The sequence below is a fragment of the Sitophilus oryzae genome, unplaced genomic scaffold, assembly GCF_002938485.1.
Source record: "Sitophilus oryzae breed Bouriz unplaced genomic scaffold, Soryzae_2.0 scaffold_1389_pilon_pilon, whole genome shotgun sequence".
In the NCBI taxonomy this organism is placed as follows: Eukaryota; Metazoa; Arthropoda; class Insecta; order Coleoptera; family Curculionidae; genus Sitophilus; species Sitophilus oryzae.
Window position 1 is genome coordinate 3460315 of NW_022146047.1, and position 17738 is coordinate 3478052.

At 29.1% G+C, this 17738-nt stretch overlaps 2 protein-coding genes and 1 long non-coding RNA gene across 6 annotated transcripts; 1 reads left to right on the forward strand and 2 right to left on the reverse strand.

Annotated features, from left to right (window-relative positions):
* Positions 1-5561: 5561 nt before the first annotated feature.
* Positions 5562-7063, reverse strand: LOC115875547. Of its 2 annotated transcripts, XR_004049027.1 has the most exons (4): positions 6285-7063; positions 6154-6228; positions 5754-5931; positions 5562-5695 (listed from the first exon to the last, which is right to left on the reverse strand). It is a non-coding gene; the product is annotated as an uncharacterized LOC115875547 (long non-coding RNA). The 2 variants fall into 2 exon arrangements; XR_004049026.1 differs by lacking the exon at positions 5562-5695 and having other exon boundaries at positions 5707-5931.
* Positions 7064-9444: 2381 nt separating this feature from the next.
* Positions 9445-11466, forward strand: LOC115875548 (cathepsin L-like proteinase). Of its 3 annotated transcripts, XR_004049029.1 has the most exons (4): positions 9518-9707; positions 10308-10485; positions 10545-10594; positions 11102-11425. XR_004049029.1 is itself a non-coding variant. In XM_030891039.1 (3 exons), exons 1-3 carry the CDS (start codon positions 9656-9658, stop codon positions 11321-11323), a joined length of 324 nt encoding a protein of 107 aa, XP_030746899.1. In that variant the 5' UTR covers positions 9445-9655; the 3' UTR covers positions 11324-11466. The 3 variants fall into 3 exon arrangements, 1 of the variants encoding a protein (XP_030746899.1); XM_030891039.1 differs by lacking the exon at positions 10308-10485 and having other exon boundaries at positions 9445-9707; positions 11102-11466; XR_004049028.1 differs by having other exon boundaries at positions 9520-9707; positions 10308-10594; positions 11102-11466.
* Positions 11467-13806: 2340 nt separating this feature from the next.
* Positions 13807-17500, reverse strand: LOC115875549 (pre-rRNA 2'-O-ribose RNA methyltransferase FTSJ3). The gene is made up of 10 exons (XM_030891041.1): positions 17301-17500; positions 16265-17227; positions 16049-16201; positions 15838-15988; positions 15523-15638; positions 15214-15468; positions 14669-14860; positions 14409-14614; positions 14167-14354; positions 13807-14115 (listed from the first exon to the last, which is right to left on the reverse strand). Exons 1-10 carry the CDS (start codon positions 17365-17367, stop codon positions 13878-13880), a joined length of 2529 nt encoding a protein of 842 aa, XP_030746901.1. The 5' UTR covers positions 17368-17500; the 3' UTR covers positions 13807-13877.
* Positions 17501-17738: the final 238 nt, after the last annotated feature.

A 17738-nucleotide genomic window follows, 5' to 3' on the forward strand; every position in this document is an offset into this window, starting at 1 on the left:
GCAAGGTCACTGGCGACGGCCGCGTCGAGGCCATTAGTAGGCGCTCAGGGCCGTTATCCAAATCGCCTCCTCCCTCCACACAGTTTCAAACAAATTAACCTGTCGTATCAGGGATAAAAATAAAGCATTGTCCGTGATATTGGATCATTTCCATCGGGGACGCTTATTCTAAAGTCTATTTTGGTAGTTTTTTACTTATTTATTCATATTTCCATATTTGTTTTATGAAATTTAATATCTTCCTGGACTGACATTATTGTCTTGTATGCTAAAATTTTCTACGACGCGACGTTTCTACCATACGATCGAAAAAAGGGCGTCAGCGTCAGATATGGCTTGGAAATGAAGATCGCTATCATTTTGTACGTAAAACTTATATGGAAAATATCATCAATTATCATTTTCAAGCAAACTGGATGCGCTTTTTTTCATACTGTTCTCATGTTGACCACTGTACCATGTTTAATGACATGGCACTTGGTAAAATCACTGTGGCATCAACTCCTTCAGGCTGCTGATGAGGGACTTCGATAAGTTTATGATCCCAGTGGTGAACTAACATGCTGTTCAGATTGTTGTTGAATTTGTGCAAGTGTTATGCAAGGCTTCCTTTAATTTTCTCCTAAGTGCTGCTCCTTATCATTTATCACTAATTATTTTAGTGTTAACAAGTATGTGCTGCTTTGCTCCATACATACCCCGCGATAAATGAAGTATTTCGGTACCTAACTTAAAAAAATGTATTTTTTAGATTAGTTTAATCCAATAATTTAAAACTTTTTAAAATTTATAATATTTAAAGAGATTGAAAATGTTTCACAATAATAAACTACCTGTATTATAAAAAATATATTATTTTTCTGTAGTATTATATTCCTATTAGCACAGAATATCTAGCTAGGCAAGCTATCTAGCTATTAGTCATTTTGTCAAGAATATAACTTGCGCATTTATATTTTGTACTGGACGAAAACCTTTGGCACAAACTAACTTATAAGTTATAAGTTAGTCTGTGGTATTGGTTAATACATTTACATACAATATCAATATTTTATTATTGAATATATTACTAAACGTTCTCCAACCCAGTGTGAGTACATATCAATGTAAAAGTAAAACCTCCGACGAGGGGTAGGGGATAGGAGACTCAAAAAACTCACAATCTTTTAGGATGTTTATTTCAAAATTTAATTCGATTTAAAATTGGGGCTCCAATTATGAACACAATGAATCTTGATCATTGAAATTAACCAAGTACTACATATTTATATTATTTTAAAAGACGTTGTAAATATTAGTGTTAAAATTAAAAATAACCAAAAATAATATTTAATATAAAACCTCTGACGAGGGGTAGGGGACTCAAAAAGCTCACAATCTTTTATACGACGGGGCCCCAATTTTAAATCAAATTAAATTTTGAAATAAACATCCTAAAAGATTGTAAGTTTTTTGAGTCCCTTACCCCTCGTCAGACATTAAATATATTTTTTGTTATTTTTAATTTTAACACTAATACTTACTACGTTTTTTAAATTATATAAATATGTAGTACCTGGTTAATTTCAATGATCAAGATTCAAGATTCAATGTGTTCACATAATTTGACAATATGGTGAATGCCAATGTTATTATTTATAAAAATAAAATAAAATAAAATAATTTAATATATTTTGCTTTAGTGGGCCGATTTTGATGATTTTTTAAGCAATTTGTAGCACAATATACAGTACGTCTGTCCGTTCTGTAGCTACGGGGTATCCGTGAGAGGGAAAACGATATTCTCTCGATGTTTTTCGTAAAAAATTAGACGACGCGTCCCATCAATAAAAATTCGACAAATTAGCAAGTAGCCAATAAAATGAGTGGGCGGAGCGATTTGCGGTGACGTACTCGTCAGGTTGACGTATAAAATATATTGCTATTTATTTAAATGTTTTTTGTCCGCATTCCTTTCATAGACACAGATCCAGCAGGCGTACAGTACGTCTGTCCGTTCTGTGGCTATGGGGTATCCGTGAGAGGGGAAACGATATTCTCTCGATGTTTTTCGTAAAAAAATAGACGACGCGAGCAATATATTTTATACGTCGACTTGACGAGTACGTCACTGCAAATCGCTCCGCCCGCTCATTTTATTAGCTACTTGCAAAATTGTAGAATTTTTATTGATGGATTTTTTTACGAAAAACATCGAGAGAATATCGTTTCCCCCTATGGTTTCCCCTCTCACGGATACCCCGTAGCCACAGAACGGACAGACGTGCTGTACTTTATATTGCTGTTTATTTAAATGTTTTTTTGTCCGCATTCCTTTCACAGACACAGATCCAGCAGACGTACTGTATGTTAACAAAGCAAAGAATTTAAAAATTATTTTATCATCTAGGTACATCTTTTTTCGATAGTTTTTTTTATTCATCTCAATATCTTTATTTTTATTGGAGATATTTGGCTTTTGAATAAGACAGTAATGATTTACAGCTTCTTAGTACTGATTTTGGGTCCTCATCAACACACTTATAAAATAGTGTTTATTGTTTTTGTAATGTCACTGTAATTGAAAAATCATATTATTATTGTTATTGGCTGTTTATTTACTCTAGTAAAGATGGTTTGAAGTTCTAAAATATCTGCTAAAGTAATTCTCCATCAGACAATAATAATATGATTTTTCAAAGACAGTACATAAACAAAAAACACTATTTTATAAGTCTGTTGACAAGCACCAGAAGCAAAGTTTTAATGTGAAAAATACGAAAAAATGTTAGTGTCTTCTTCAAAAGCGAATATCTCCATATAAAATAATGCTATTGAGATGAATAGAAAAATAAAATATCGAGAAAAAATGCAATTAGATAATAAAATGATTTTTAAATTCCTTGCTTTGTTGATGTGTTCCACAGGGTGTTTCAACCTTTCACCAAAATTTTAACATTTTGTCTTTGCTCGTATAATTGACAGATGGCAACTTTCATTTTTAATTTCGAAAGAGATACTAAAAAGTCAAATAATTTAGCTACAAATTGCTTAAAAAATCATCAAAATCGGTCCACTAGAACACTACATATAAAACTTTAAAATACATCAAAATTTTAAGGTGTCTGTTTTTTTAAGGTTGTCTGTGTTTTTCTTGCCGGTAAGGGTATTTATGGAAGGTTTAATCTCCAAGTTGCTAGACTTTGTGAAAGGCACAAATAACAGAAGTGAAAAGGATAAGACTGGAGAATATTGAACAAGGCGGTAGCACATAATATACAGGGTTGTTCACCACATACGACACGGAGTATTGTAGCTAAACGATTAGATTTTTACAAATTGTAAGTTTTGGGTTCGTTGAAGGATTATTAGAGCTACAATTTAAAAATATTTTTACAAGATACAGAGTGTCCCAACTAAGTAAAAAATATTATAGTTGTATTTTTTTAAACGGAACTCCCTGTATATTATTCTATTTTTAGATTCTACGATTAAAATAAAGGTAAATTTGATTAAGGTGCATCATACTTAAACATTACCGTTTTTGAAATATTTTCAATTTTATGAAATTGCAGTAAAAATTTTAAGGCTTCATTTCTCCAAGGGCATCAAAGTTTTTAATACTAAATATTTACTGAAGATTATTTATTGACCAGATATTGTGTTGCAATAATAAAAAATTTACTACCTTATACAGAGTATCCAAAAATGTATACTGTAAAATGGGGTGAATAGAAACAATTTCGTAGGCTATTAGCGATATACCGGTTGATAAAAATGTGGTATTATTTTCCCGAATATTTTAAAACATGGGTCTTTGTTTGTTCTTTGTATATACATATAATTTGATTTTTGAAAAATATGCATATAAATATTAAATAAAAATAACATTTGTGTTTCTATTCACCTGCTATTCGGGAGAATAGAAACACACATTGATGTTAAGGTTTTTATCTATTCTATTTCCAACAAGGTGATTAGAAACAGTAAATTATTACATATTTATTATACATACAAAAATTATTAAATATTTAAGTAGGTTTAACAATAATTAACAATACATATAACAACTTACATGTACCAGCTTATGTATTACTTTAAAAATAAATATTTTATTTATAAAGTTTTCGCGCCATACAAAATAGGTGATAAATCGATCTCACCATATCTCACATTTATTGATCAGCTGATTGACAGAAACAGTGCTGCCACAGATAAAAATATAGTTTTTACATTTTATTGTGTATTACCTATGGAGTGTAGAGGTAAGGAGAAACAACTCCGTGCATTAAAAAATGGTCAAAAAAAGGGAAGAATTAGGATGGCGCTGCTGTAGCAAAAACCTAAAATTTAAGACATGCGCCGAACATTTTTAGAACAGTTGATTCAAAAGACATAAATATTTGACGTGAATCATATACGTGAAGCCGCGGGTTTCAAAAAAATACAAATTTATTTTTATGTCACATGAAATAAATTACAGATTTTTATTCAGCAGCAATAGACTAGGCTCTTTTTATTGCTCTCATAAGTTATTTCGCAAATGTCATTCAAGACGACGAAAACATTATTCTGATCGTTTTAGCTTAAAAATTAATGTTATTATAATTAAGAAAAAAATTATTTAAAGTAATAATTGGTGATGGGTTTTAAAATAAATATAATGCAGCTTTAAAATAACTTCATACCTACATTTATTTAGTATAAAAAGTAAGTCAACATGTGGTTTTATTATCAATTATTCAGAAGCAATAGACTGAGCCTCTTTTTATTTTTTCTCATAAGTTATTTCGTAAATCTCATTCAAGATGAAAAAAAAGCTTTAGTTTAAAATTAATGTAATTATAATTAGGAAAACTTTATTAAAAGTTTAATTGATGATATGGGATTTAAATAAATATAATGCAGGTCTAAAATAACGTAACACACTTTATTTAGTATAAAAATTAAGCCAATATAATATAATTTTATACTGTACAAGTATTTATTTACGTTTTGCCCCATCGTAGTTGCCATTCATTCAGAATAGTGGATTTTAAATGTTCGATAGTAGGATGGTTTAACTACCTTAATATCAACTACTTCTAGACAAGAATGGTGTGCAGTATTATCTTCTTTTTCACTCCCAGCTATTCCAACATGGCTTGAAACGTGAAATAATATAATTTTATAGCCCTTCCAGATGCTCATGTCTTCCTTGTAGTTCACCCAATAGAATCGTTCTCGCAGCTTCCTCTCAAGTTGGTAGTTGCTATTCATTCAGAATAGTGGATTTTAAATATATTTGGTAGTCGGATGGTTTAACTATCGTAACAATAACTACTTTTAATAATTCTTTTTCTCAATTCTTTGCACTATAATTTGCATCCAACGTATTGTAATATTTTCCTTTGAATTTCGTTTCCTATTGTCCCATGGCTTGAGACGTAATGTTATAGCCCTTCCAGATCCTCATGTATATGTCCCTTTTCCTTGTAGTCCACCCAATTGAACCTTTCTCTTAGCTTCCTCTCAAGTTGGTAGTTGCCATTCATTAAGAATAGTGGATTTTAAACATGTTTCGTACTCGGATGATCGGTTAACTACTGTAACATCATAAATAAATTGTATACCAACACATAATGGCCAAACTTCAACAGACTTTAATATTCATAAACCTCATCAGAAGAAAATATTTTTTGATCCAAAGTTTTTTTTTGTTATTAGAATAAATTACCTGCAATTTGTTAATTCATTACAACATTGAATAAAAGATGCAAAGTGTTTATACATACTATAATAGATAAATCTTCATTTAAAATTATGTGATAGATCTGCTTGCTTGTAGGATCTAGACTCATAAACTCAATAATTTCTTTTATTGATATAACCAATAAAGTGGTAATGCTGAAATTTTGTTTTTGATTTGAGCAGTAGGGTCCATTATTTCCATTATTTGATGCTGTTATTGCTCTACAAAATGTTGATCTTTATCAAGGGATGTTTATGTGTATAATATTATTATTTATGTGTATAATAATACTGTATGATCGAAAAAACACGGCGTCCAGTGGGCTTGGAAATGAACATCTCGATGACATTCTCCATATCATTTTACATATAAAATGACAGCAATCTTCATTTCATAGGCATCGCTGACGCCGTTTTTTATTCGATCGATCAAATTGTACTTACGTGTGTAATATTCATTTAATGGTTCCTGTTTTAGTTGCTGGTGTTCATATTTTGGTTTTTTATTCTGTTGTTGCTCTACAAAATGTTAATATTTATGTGTATAACATTACTCTTTCTTTGAATAATAATACTTATGTGTATAATATTCATTTAATGGTGCCCTTCTTGCTTGTTGCTGTTGTTGCAACTCAGAATTTAAATTAACCTGAGGCAGTAGGTAGAGCTTCATCCTCCAACATTTTCCTATGTAAATACTGCAAGTGGACAGTATTTCTGATGACAATTTTATCATAAACTTTAACATCTTGTTCTTTAAAACGAAACTGCCATACCTTATCTGTAGATTTCAAAGCAATATCTAAATGCTTTTGACCATCGCTGTAATCTAATTCTTGTTTGAAAATCAATACCTAATATTATCCTGATGATTTTAATTTTTGATAGATTATTAAAATACAGCACTTACAGTTAACTATATTTCTTGAAAGTACCTACAACTTTATTTATTTCCTACTTTTATTTGTTTAAAAAAATGCCAACAATTTGTGCATGTCTGTCAAACTTTAAAATCATTAAAAATAAATTTTATTCAGGTTGTAACTTTATAGAAAGGATTGTAAAAATATACTTTGTAACATGTATGTCAATAATCTTACGAAAAATGTTTACTACACTTTTGATTGACTCTAATTTTTACATATAATACAAATAATACAATACTGAATTATAATTATGTATTTTACAGGCTTTGCCTTTGTTCTTTATTTTTCCAACAGCTATTCAATCAACTTCGCACCACACACACTTTAACCATTGTTAAATAATAAATAAAGCACAAAATATTGATAAACAATAATTATTTTATATTCTAAAAAATAAAAACAAAACTTTTTTTGGGTAATGTTTGGTTATATTTATTTTTATTGTCTGATCTATGGTTACTTTTCATTTTTTAGATTTATGCGTTTTTAGCGCCACTGTGGTCATTTGGCGAACCCTTATTCTTCCCATTTTGTGACCACTTTTTCAATAAAAGTCCCATAAGAGTTATTTCTCCTTACCTCTACACTCCATAGTATTACCCTTGTTTATAATCAAGGGTATTACCAATGATAGAAAAATTAGATATGTCGACTCTTTTTACTTTGAATATTTTTAATCGTGATTTGATTTTTTTCAGAAATGTTGTTTCTATTCACCACTATGTTTCTATTCCCCCCATTTTACGGTATTAAATAATTACTAGCTTTAAACGGCAATAGCGTGTTTAATTTAATTGGAACACCCTATATATTTTGCGTGAATCAGATGCATAATGTAATTGTCTATCAAATTGTATTATACCATTTTTTGCCTATCTCTTCAAGTTTTCGTAGAAAATGCATTTTATTATAATTTAGACCTCATTTATCACTATACCCATGGAATATTGACATTTTAGATTATTTTTAAAGATGTAACAAATTTTCCAAGAGTACAGATACTAATATTGTCGATATAGCTCGCTTATTTCATAAAAAAAATAAAAAAACTGTTTAAATATTTTTGTTAAAAAGGACCAATTAATATGATCCCAGTATTCAGACTACATTAATTGACTGTTTATGTTGATTAATAATAATTGCTCCAAATACTAAAAAACTGAATTTTGTGTGTGTATTAGACAGTGTGGTAAAAAGTAACGGCCTTATAAATTTTATTTAATTTTTTGACGAATGCTGATTTATAAAAACAGAGACGTTTATTTTCATAATTTATTATTATTTTGATTTCTGAGCCAAATCCACATTTATTTAGAATATTTTATTAATTAAAACAATTTAAAAGTATGTAATTAACTAATTTTTGGTCGGAAATAATGGTGGTATATTTAATTCGTATAGTCTTTTATAAAGATTTAAACAGTTTTTTTGGTATATCAATAGGCTTGCAATATTTACCACTTGTACATTTTCTGCATATATGTTGCTTAAAAAAATCTGAAATGTAAATATTCCATGGGTATAGTGATAAATGAGGTCTAAATTATAAGAAAATGCATTTTCTACGAAAAGTTGCAGAGATAGGTAAAAAATGGTATAATAAAATTTGATAGACAATTAAATTGTGCATATGATTCACGTAAAATATACAGGGTGTTCCATTTAACTTAAACACGTTATTGCAGTTTAAAGCTAGTAATTACTTAATATAAATTTTTGGACACTCTGTATAAGGTAGTAAAATTTTTATTATTGCAACACAATATCTGATCAATAAATAATCTTCAGTAAATATTTAGTATTAAAAACTTTGATACCCTTGGAGAAATGAAACATTAAAATTTTTACTGCAATTTCTTAAAATTGAAAATATTTCAAAAACGGTAAGGTTTAAGTGTGATAAACCTTAATCAAATTTACCTTTATTTCAATCGTAGAATCCAAAAATAGAATAATATACAGGGTGTTCCGTTTAAAAAAATACAACTATGGTATTTTTTACTTATTTGGGACACTCTGTATCCTGTAAAATATTTTTAAATTGTAGCTCCAATAGTCCTTCAACGAACCCAAAACTTACAATTTGTAAAAATCTAATCGTTTAGCTACAATACTCCGTGTCGTATGTGGTGAACAACCCTGTATAGCTAGCTACGCCGTTGTATATTGAAGTACCGTATGATCGAAAAAAAACGGCGTCCAGTTGGCTGGGAAATGACAATCGATGACATTTTCCATATAAATTTACATATAAAATGACAGCGATCTTCATTTCATAGCCATCGCTGACGCCGTTTTTTCTCGATCATACGGTATATTCTGTGCCGATAGCCACCAAGCTACCTCGAAGTATGTAATAAAAACTAGTTCGCCATTTTGTCAAGAATGTTATACATTTACGTATATATCAATATTTTATTAATAAATACATGTTATTCTAAATTTTCAACAGCTCTATTTACTATTACCCTTACCCTTTATCATAAAATTACTAAATATTTACATCGATACTTTTCAATGTATTCATAATTTGACAATATGGTGAATGATACCTTAATTATTTATATTTTTTAATTTAAGAGAAAGTACGTGTTTTTTTTTTAATTTTACAAAAGTAGAAAAATTCGTAGCATAAATGAAAAAAAATCCAGCTAGTTACGGATGGTTTAATTAAAAGAAGCGCATTTTTATAATCTCACAATTTTTAAAAACAAAAAAAAAGTTTTAATGGGGTAAATGCCATTGAAATTAAAGTGTCGAAATTCGTTTCAACTTAATCATTTCAGCCTCTGGTTTCAACCATTCCATTAAAGTACGTAGCGTTGGTACGTTGAGTCAAGTAAACAAATGAAATTTGAAAGTCTGGCAACGTTGAAAATGATTCTGTTTTGTGTAAGTTGGTGTAGTCACGTCGATATTTGTATTTGTAATCATTTGTAATTTTTGTAATGAGTCACGGAAATGAAACAGTGAGATTTCCTTGGGTTGTTTATGTATAATGTGGTATTAAATAGCATTTAATGTACATGTTTAACATTGTCTCGATTTTATCTCTCATTTTTTTCGTAAACGGTAAGTGCACTTTCTATATTTAAGATAAAGTAAATATTCTCCATATCTCTGTAATTATTAGAAAAGCGTAATGTCGTATTTTTTACAAAAATTTGTAAATACCCGATTGTTGGATTGAAGATTTAATTTCAATTTTATTTTTAGTGCTCTTTTTTGCAAAATAAATACCAATAATTACTAAAAAAAACAAACATTTTTGAAACGTTTGCAAATTTTATGCCAAAGTACTTATTATAACTATATCACTTATACTTTTTAAATATGTATTATAAGAACAAATAATAAGAAAATCTTAAATTAAAAAGAGATTAAATGTTTGGTTAGATACGCACTGCCGGCACTGCGCACTATTTAGTAAAGCAGTGTTGCCAAATTTTTATCGATTACTGAACTTTTATTATATTTTGATTTTTATACGAAACTTATATTGTTTGTTATGATGTTATTTATGTGGGTATTTAATTGCTGCGTTGGTATAGTAAATTTTACCTCTGTATATTATAAAAATGAATGACCATTTAAATCCATAAAAGATTTTTTGTATTTAGATTATTAAAAAAATAAAGATCTGCTTGTATTTATTATGTGTTCACCTTTTAGTCAAGAAAACGAAGTGAAATCCTAATAATATACCTATAGGTGCTTATATAGAGTAAATATGAGATAAGCATAATATTTTTTACCGCTTACTGCCTACTTACGAGAGATTAAATTTAATCAGTACAATCCCAGCGTTTGAAAAGCCGTAATTACATACTGTCAGATACTGTCCAATAACGTAATTCTTTACCATTACTGTAATGTTGAAGTTTTTAATACTTTCTGTTTTGGTTGTAGTATTATCAGCTTCACAAATGACAGACAAGGAAGAATGGACCTTATTCAAGGTAATTAAATGTTTAAGTAACACTAATAGCTTCTCTTCATTTATAAATATTTTATATATACCGTAGATAAACACGTCTCTTGTCTCTGAGTATACTACTAAATATTTCTGTATTATTTAAAATGTATTTTTGTCAAAGTACATTTTGTACAGATTTTTTAACTTTAACCTTCAGTTTTCTTAATTGAAAATTCAAGCAGACATCGATAACAAAAGATACAGAAAAAAATTACACCTACTGTTTATTTAACGGTAATAATCTAGTGATAGCTACACTTTTATATTAAGTACTACTTCAAGATACTACTAAAAATATGTTACATAGATATAATACCATATAAATTTTCTACATTTATTATAAATACAGGGTGAGTCATAAAGAAGTACAAATATTTTTAGGGGTAAATAACAATTATTATAAAACTGTTAATTTCTAGCTAGAAAGCTAAATATATCTTCAAAAAGATTTTTTATTGAAAGTTTTCAAACGAATGGCTTGTATTTTCAGTCTACTCATGGAAAAAATTACCAAACTGAAGAAGAGGAACAGCGCCGCTTTCAGATATTTCAAGATAATTTCAAAAAAATTAAAGAACACAATGAAAAATACGAAAGAGGCGAAACAACATACACAATGGGAATTAACAAATTCGCTGACCTGACACCAGAGGAATTCAAAGCAATATACGGACGTGGAGTTCTTCCAAAGAGAAAAGAGGAAAATGAATAATGGATATTTATATTAATTTCATACACAAAGATTTAAATGTATACAATTACCTTAGATTATATTACACTTACTCTGAGTAAAATATAACTTTTATTTATGAAATTACTACTCTGTTATATTAAATATACTTGTTTTCAATGTTACTTTACACCGTATATATTTCCTCTATACTTTATTTTATACCTTAACTAGCGTTTGCTAGCGTGTACCAGCGACTTCGTTCGCGTCGAATTAATCATTTGTAATGGTGATAATAAAGCAAAGCAAGAATTTCCATTAACATACAAACTGGATAAAATTTTCTCACATTTATGTTAGCATGAGAAAAAACAATATGGCGATATTATTATATAACTTGGTAATATTTGAGGGGTAGTTCCATCTCGTTGGAATTTGACTTTCGAAAAATCCGTTTGCCAAAAATAAGCTTTTTACGTCAAGCAGTTTAAGCAGAATCGTGGTTAAGAAATTACCCTACTTTTTGGAACACCCTGTGTGCGTTTCAAAAAATTTCAAAATATGTAAAAAAACAAATAAATTATGCTTGTCCAAGTGTTTTCCCGAAAGACTAACCGTTTTTTAAATAACAAATATTGTAATATTTGAGGGGCGTTTTCACCCTCTTGGAATTTGAGATTCGAGAAAACCCTCGCCTGATCGAACCTCTACACTCCACAGTCAATCCATTTGCCAAAAATCAGCTTTAAACGTCAAGCAGTTTAAGCAGAATCGTGATGGTCATATTAACACCCTGTATAAATTTATAAAAAATCTTAAAATATGTAAAACAACAAAACAAAATATACGTGTTTAAGAGTTTTCCCGAAAAACTCACCGGTTTTTAAATAAAAAATATTTTAATATTTGAGGGATAGTTTCACCCCCTTAGAATTCGAGTTTCGAAAAATCCCTTCTTATCGAACCTCTACACCCTAAAGTCAATATGTTTTCCAAAAATCAGCTTTTTACGTCAAGCACTTTAAGCAGGATCGTGATTAATCAATGACCAGATTTTTGAAACACCCTGTATACATTTTTAAAAAATCTTAACATATGTAAAAAAACAAAATAAAATATACGTGTTTAAGCGTTTTTCCTGAAACTTAACCGTTTTTTAAATAAAAAATATTGTAATATTTGAGGGGTGGTTTCACCCTCTTGGAACTGGAATTTCGAAAAATCCCTTCTTGTCGAACCTCTACACCCTAGAATCAACCTGTATGCCAAAATTGAGCTTCTTACGTTGAGTGGTTTGAGCAGGATCGTGATTAATCAGTATGTCAGTCACTTAAGTATTTTATATTAGTATAGATAATATGAATTTATATTCCATTATAAATTTGAGTTATTAAGAAGTTCTAGGAATATAATATACAGGGTCCGGCAATAGTGCGTCGGGCATCTGTAGCTCCTAGAATAAATAAGTTGAAAATTTTGTAAGTGTATGTACGAGGATGTATATCAGGAAAATGTTTTAACTTCTATAGTGTGGCTCAAAAAAGTGTGAGTGAATTGGGATGATTTTTTTTTAAATTGAACGCTCTGTATGTTATTGCATTTGGCTTCCTTTCAGATCACTTTACATAATCCTAAGATAGTATTAAATACGGTTCGATAGTTTCAGAGATATTAATAAATAAATAAAAAATAGATATTTTTCAACCTTCCTTAAAAAAATTATTAAAAATACAAGAACTGTTCTGAATTAAAAACTATATTACGTATTTATTTCAGAAGTACTTACTTTGCTGCAAATATCGTAATCTTAAATTATACAGGGTGGTCAAAAATGTACGCTAAATTTTCTAAAATATTAAATAATTTTTCTTTTTTAAATGGAACACCCTGTACATTATCTTTTTATCAGATAGAGAATTAAAAAATAAATATTTTTTGTATATAAAGTATTTCAATTTTTTAACTCATCTCAACGGTAAAATCCGAGAGAAAAATCATTGGGTAGCTTGATAAAAATTTACTGTGGAAAATGCCACATGAAATATAAAATTGCGAATATCTGCGAAACCATTAAAAATTTTGAAATACAAAAATGTTCATTTTTTAATTTACCATCTATTGAAAAAATAATATAAGGGTGTTCCATAAAAAAAGAAGAAAAATGATTTTAAATTTTAGAAAGATGATTTACGATTACCATATTTATAGCAAAGTAAGTACAGACCATCTAAAGTAAATACCTAATATATACTTTTGATTTCAGGACAGTTTCTTCTATTTTTAATAATTTTTTTTAAGAAATGCTGAAAAGTATATGTTTTTATTTATTTATTAATATCTCTGAAACTATTGAAATATATTTACTCATACTTTATTATCCTACTTCACTTTATAACATAAATTCAAATGAAATTCAAACGCCACTGATATTCCGATGTCAGGCGTAATAGTCTCATGTCTCATCCCCGTTGCGCTGACTTTGTTGATATGATTATACTAATGGTTGATTTTTTTAATGAAGTATAGTGATTTAACAACAGTTTTATTCAGTTTATATACAAATATAAAATAGTTGAAATATTTTAATTTATATTAATTATGCCTTTTTCTTCTTATTATGCTGTTTTGGTTTCCCTTTTCCACCCTTTTTACCTCTACCCATAGTTTTCAACTTATTTTTTTGCGCTCGAATATCCTTCTTCATTCGCGGATCAACAACTTTGTAATGTCCCTTGACGCCTGCTGGCCGCTTCACCCTTTTTGCAGCCATATGTTTTTTAGCCACCACATAAGTCACCTCTTTTTTTGGTTCTTGATGGGCTTTCTTATACAATCTAAAAAATGATATAGAGAATAACAACATCATATAAATATTAAATTATTACTGTTTGATTTGCTGGGCCTTTTCTCTCTCAGAAACATCGGCATTTTCTAATATGGACTCTGCTTTCTTTTTAGCTTTTTCTAGTTTCCTAAGGGCTCTCTTCTTCTTTCTTGCCTTAGCTTCAATTACTTTTTTAATAGGTCTGACATTAATTTCTTCTAATTTTTTCTTGTACTCTCCTACTAGTTCCTAAATCAATATAAGTTATAACTTTAGCAATTATCTACACAAAGATCTATTTACTTTTGGTACAGGTGCTTCTTTCTTCATGTGTTTTTGTTCGTCTTGAACAAACCAATCTGGCAAATTATCATCGTTAAAAGTATATCTGTTCCAGGCTGCATCAATAAGATCCCTTTTCGATTTTTTGCTATTGATCATCAGAGTACCCAGTGCCAATTCTTCTTCAGTTAGTTTATGCTTTTTGCTCTTTTTATTCGTATTGACAGCTATAATAAATCTAGTAAGTTTATTCATAATTATTCATATATGGAACAATATACCTGTTCCTTTTTTTACAACTTCAAAACCATCTTTTTTTGTGTTATTGACGACTACATTAATTTCTTTATCAACATCATAATCTGAATCACTATCACTATTGGAATCCTCTGAACTGTAATCACTATCACTACTGTTATTTTCTTTCTTATTTATTTTTCTTTTTTGATCAGTTTTCTCAGTAGGTTCCTCACCTATAATAAATCATGTCATTTTAGAATGTTAATGTATTTAGCATTTCAAATATTACAATATGAGTCGTGGTTTAAAATTATAAATATTACTACTTCAATGACACTCTTAAATTCTTTGACAGATTTCTAAATATTATAAGAGTATCTACTGTATTTAAAAAAATGAGAAAAATATACTTTAAGAGTAAGATTTAAAAAAATATATATATTCACCAATTCTTTGCCACTTTCTATATTTATTTTTTTTACTTTTTATCTAGTTTTCATTTCCTTTATTCAAATTATTACTGATAAAATAATACTGTTTTATTTTCATTAATATCCTTTGTTTGTTTGATTATATATTACTGTACCTATTACTGTTGCCCCCTTCTTTTTATATTCTTCTACTGTCTTATCCAAATCTGCATCTTCAACTTTGTCATCAATTAAATCTTTAAAAACGTCTCTTTCAAACCATAATTCTGCTTTGTGAGTTCTTTTTTCTTCCTTGTCTCTATAGTCTAAGTCAGTTATTAATGGATGATCTTTCTTTGCTTTTTTCTTTGTTTTAAGATTTCTATCCTTTTTTGCTGTCTTTTCGTCTCCTGATTCATCACTATCAAAACCTTAAAAAATGACAATTATTAACAAAAATAGTTCATAAGCAAGCGTTCTACTACCTAGGCCTTCTTTTGTATCACCATCTTCATCATCGTCACTTTCCATTTCTATTTCTGAATCTGAATCTTTATAATACAGGCCTGAACTATCTAGATGTTGTTCATCCTTATTATACCTATAATATTACCAGTTAAAATACACAAATAATAATAATAAAATATTATTGCAAAAAAATAAAAAGAATAAAATTTAAAAACATTATGAATTTGTAGATTATCATGAAAGTGGATGAGTATTGCATTTAAGTTTTAAAATGTTAACATAATTAAATTACTGAAATTGGTAAAATTCAATAACAAAATATAAAAAATTACCTTAAATACTTCTGCTTGGAAGTGTCATTTTCATCATCAGATGAGGCTACTACATCTGGTATTTGATCCATTAGTTTTGTTATTTTATCATTATCCTTAATTTTTTTTAAAGAAAACATATCATCACCTTCTACCATAGGGCCATCGTCACCTGTAAAATTATATTATATTTTAAACTAATAATCCGGTAAAATTTAAATCAAACGAATACCTTTTAGAACCATTTTTAAGTTAAGTTTTTCATTTAATTTTTTTCTTTCCTTCTGAACCTTTTTCCTCTTTCTTTTTGCATCCTTCAACTCTTCATTTTCAAGATCAATAACTTGTTGATCAATATTTTTTAAATCATCATCATCTGCATCTTCTAACCATAAAAAGAAACATAATGAGTATTAATAAATAAAGAGAAATTAATGAAGTTAGGTACCTTTATTTTCTAAATCATTTTTCTCCAAAATGGTCTTTTCTTCAACCAATTCTTTATTCTCTTTTTCCCATTCCTCATGTAGTGTCTTCCACCAATTCATAACATTTCTAAGGTCTTTTCGCCCTAAGACTTTAATATCTTTAAAACATTCTTGTATTTCTTTAGTTGTTTTAACATGATTTAAAATTTCGGAATTATCTAAGACTATTTCAGATGCATGTTGAAGAATATCTATTCCATTTTCATGTTTAATAAAATCAGATGCATTTACTTTATGGTGAAGTGTGTAATCATTTTCTGGATATCCTTCTGCTTTGTCTTTTTTCTTTTCTGGATGAAATATATTTAATTTATTTTTTGGCTCAATTTCTAATTCTTCAAATACAAATTTAGGATCCATAAACTTAGAATCAATTTTGTCAGGTGCAATATAATATTGACACACAACAAATATTTCTGCAGACTCATTACGAGAAGCTTGAGGTTTTGTTGCATGTACCTTTTTAAACAGCTGTTTAAGAACCCAAATAAGAGAGTTGTAATCTTTTGACCTGAATACTTTAGTTACAAACCAGCCACCTTTGCGTAAAAACTGTGTGGCCAGTTTTAAGGAACTTAAAGTTAAACAAGCTTGAGAGTATGCATCATGCAACCAATTTTTACCCACATTGGGGGCACCATCATGAAGAACTACATCGGCTTTCCAAGTTTTGAGTTCTTTTGTAATTGCAACTTTACATTTATCAGTGGTAATATCTTCTGTTAGTGATATAGTGCCCGGTATAGGTTTTATAGGAAATAAATCTACCCCCAAAATGATACTCGACACTGGCATATTTTGTTTGGCAACTTGCATCCATCCTCCAGGAGCTGCACAAAGATCTAGACATACTCTTGACTTTTGTAAAAATTCGAATTTTCTATTAAGTTGGATTAATTTAAAAGCCGCTCTCGATCGAAATCCTGCAAAGTGTACAATTTATGTTTAAATATATATATATATATCATTATGAAAGTAGGTATAACAAAAAATTACCAGTTTCTTTAGCCAAATGATAAAACTTATCCTTTCTCTGTTTTCCAATTTTAGTTTTCTTCCCCATTTTTACAAATTGAGTTTTGTAGAAAGAAAAAATTCAAAACATTTCAAATTTGAAAGGAAAAGGAACGTGCCTTTTATAGGTTATTGTTGTTTTGTCTTCGTTTTCATTGCTAATGGCAAAAGTCCATTGGTTGATACCTGGTTGCTACATGGTTGCTACTGTAGCTGCTAAGGCTAGCACCTACATTCAAAATTCAAAGAGCTACATTGACCTATATCTATGGAGGGTAGACTCCATACCTCCCTACATATATAAACCTAACCCCTTGACATTGCCCTTGACCTAGCCCGACCTAACCACTAACCACTAGGCCACTAGACGGTAGACTGTTATGGTAAATTAATTATTAATGTTCATGTTGTGTCCTTTAA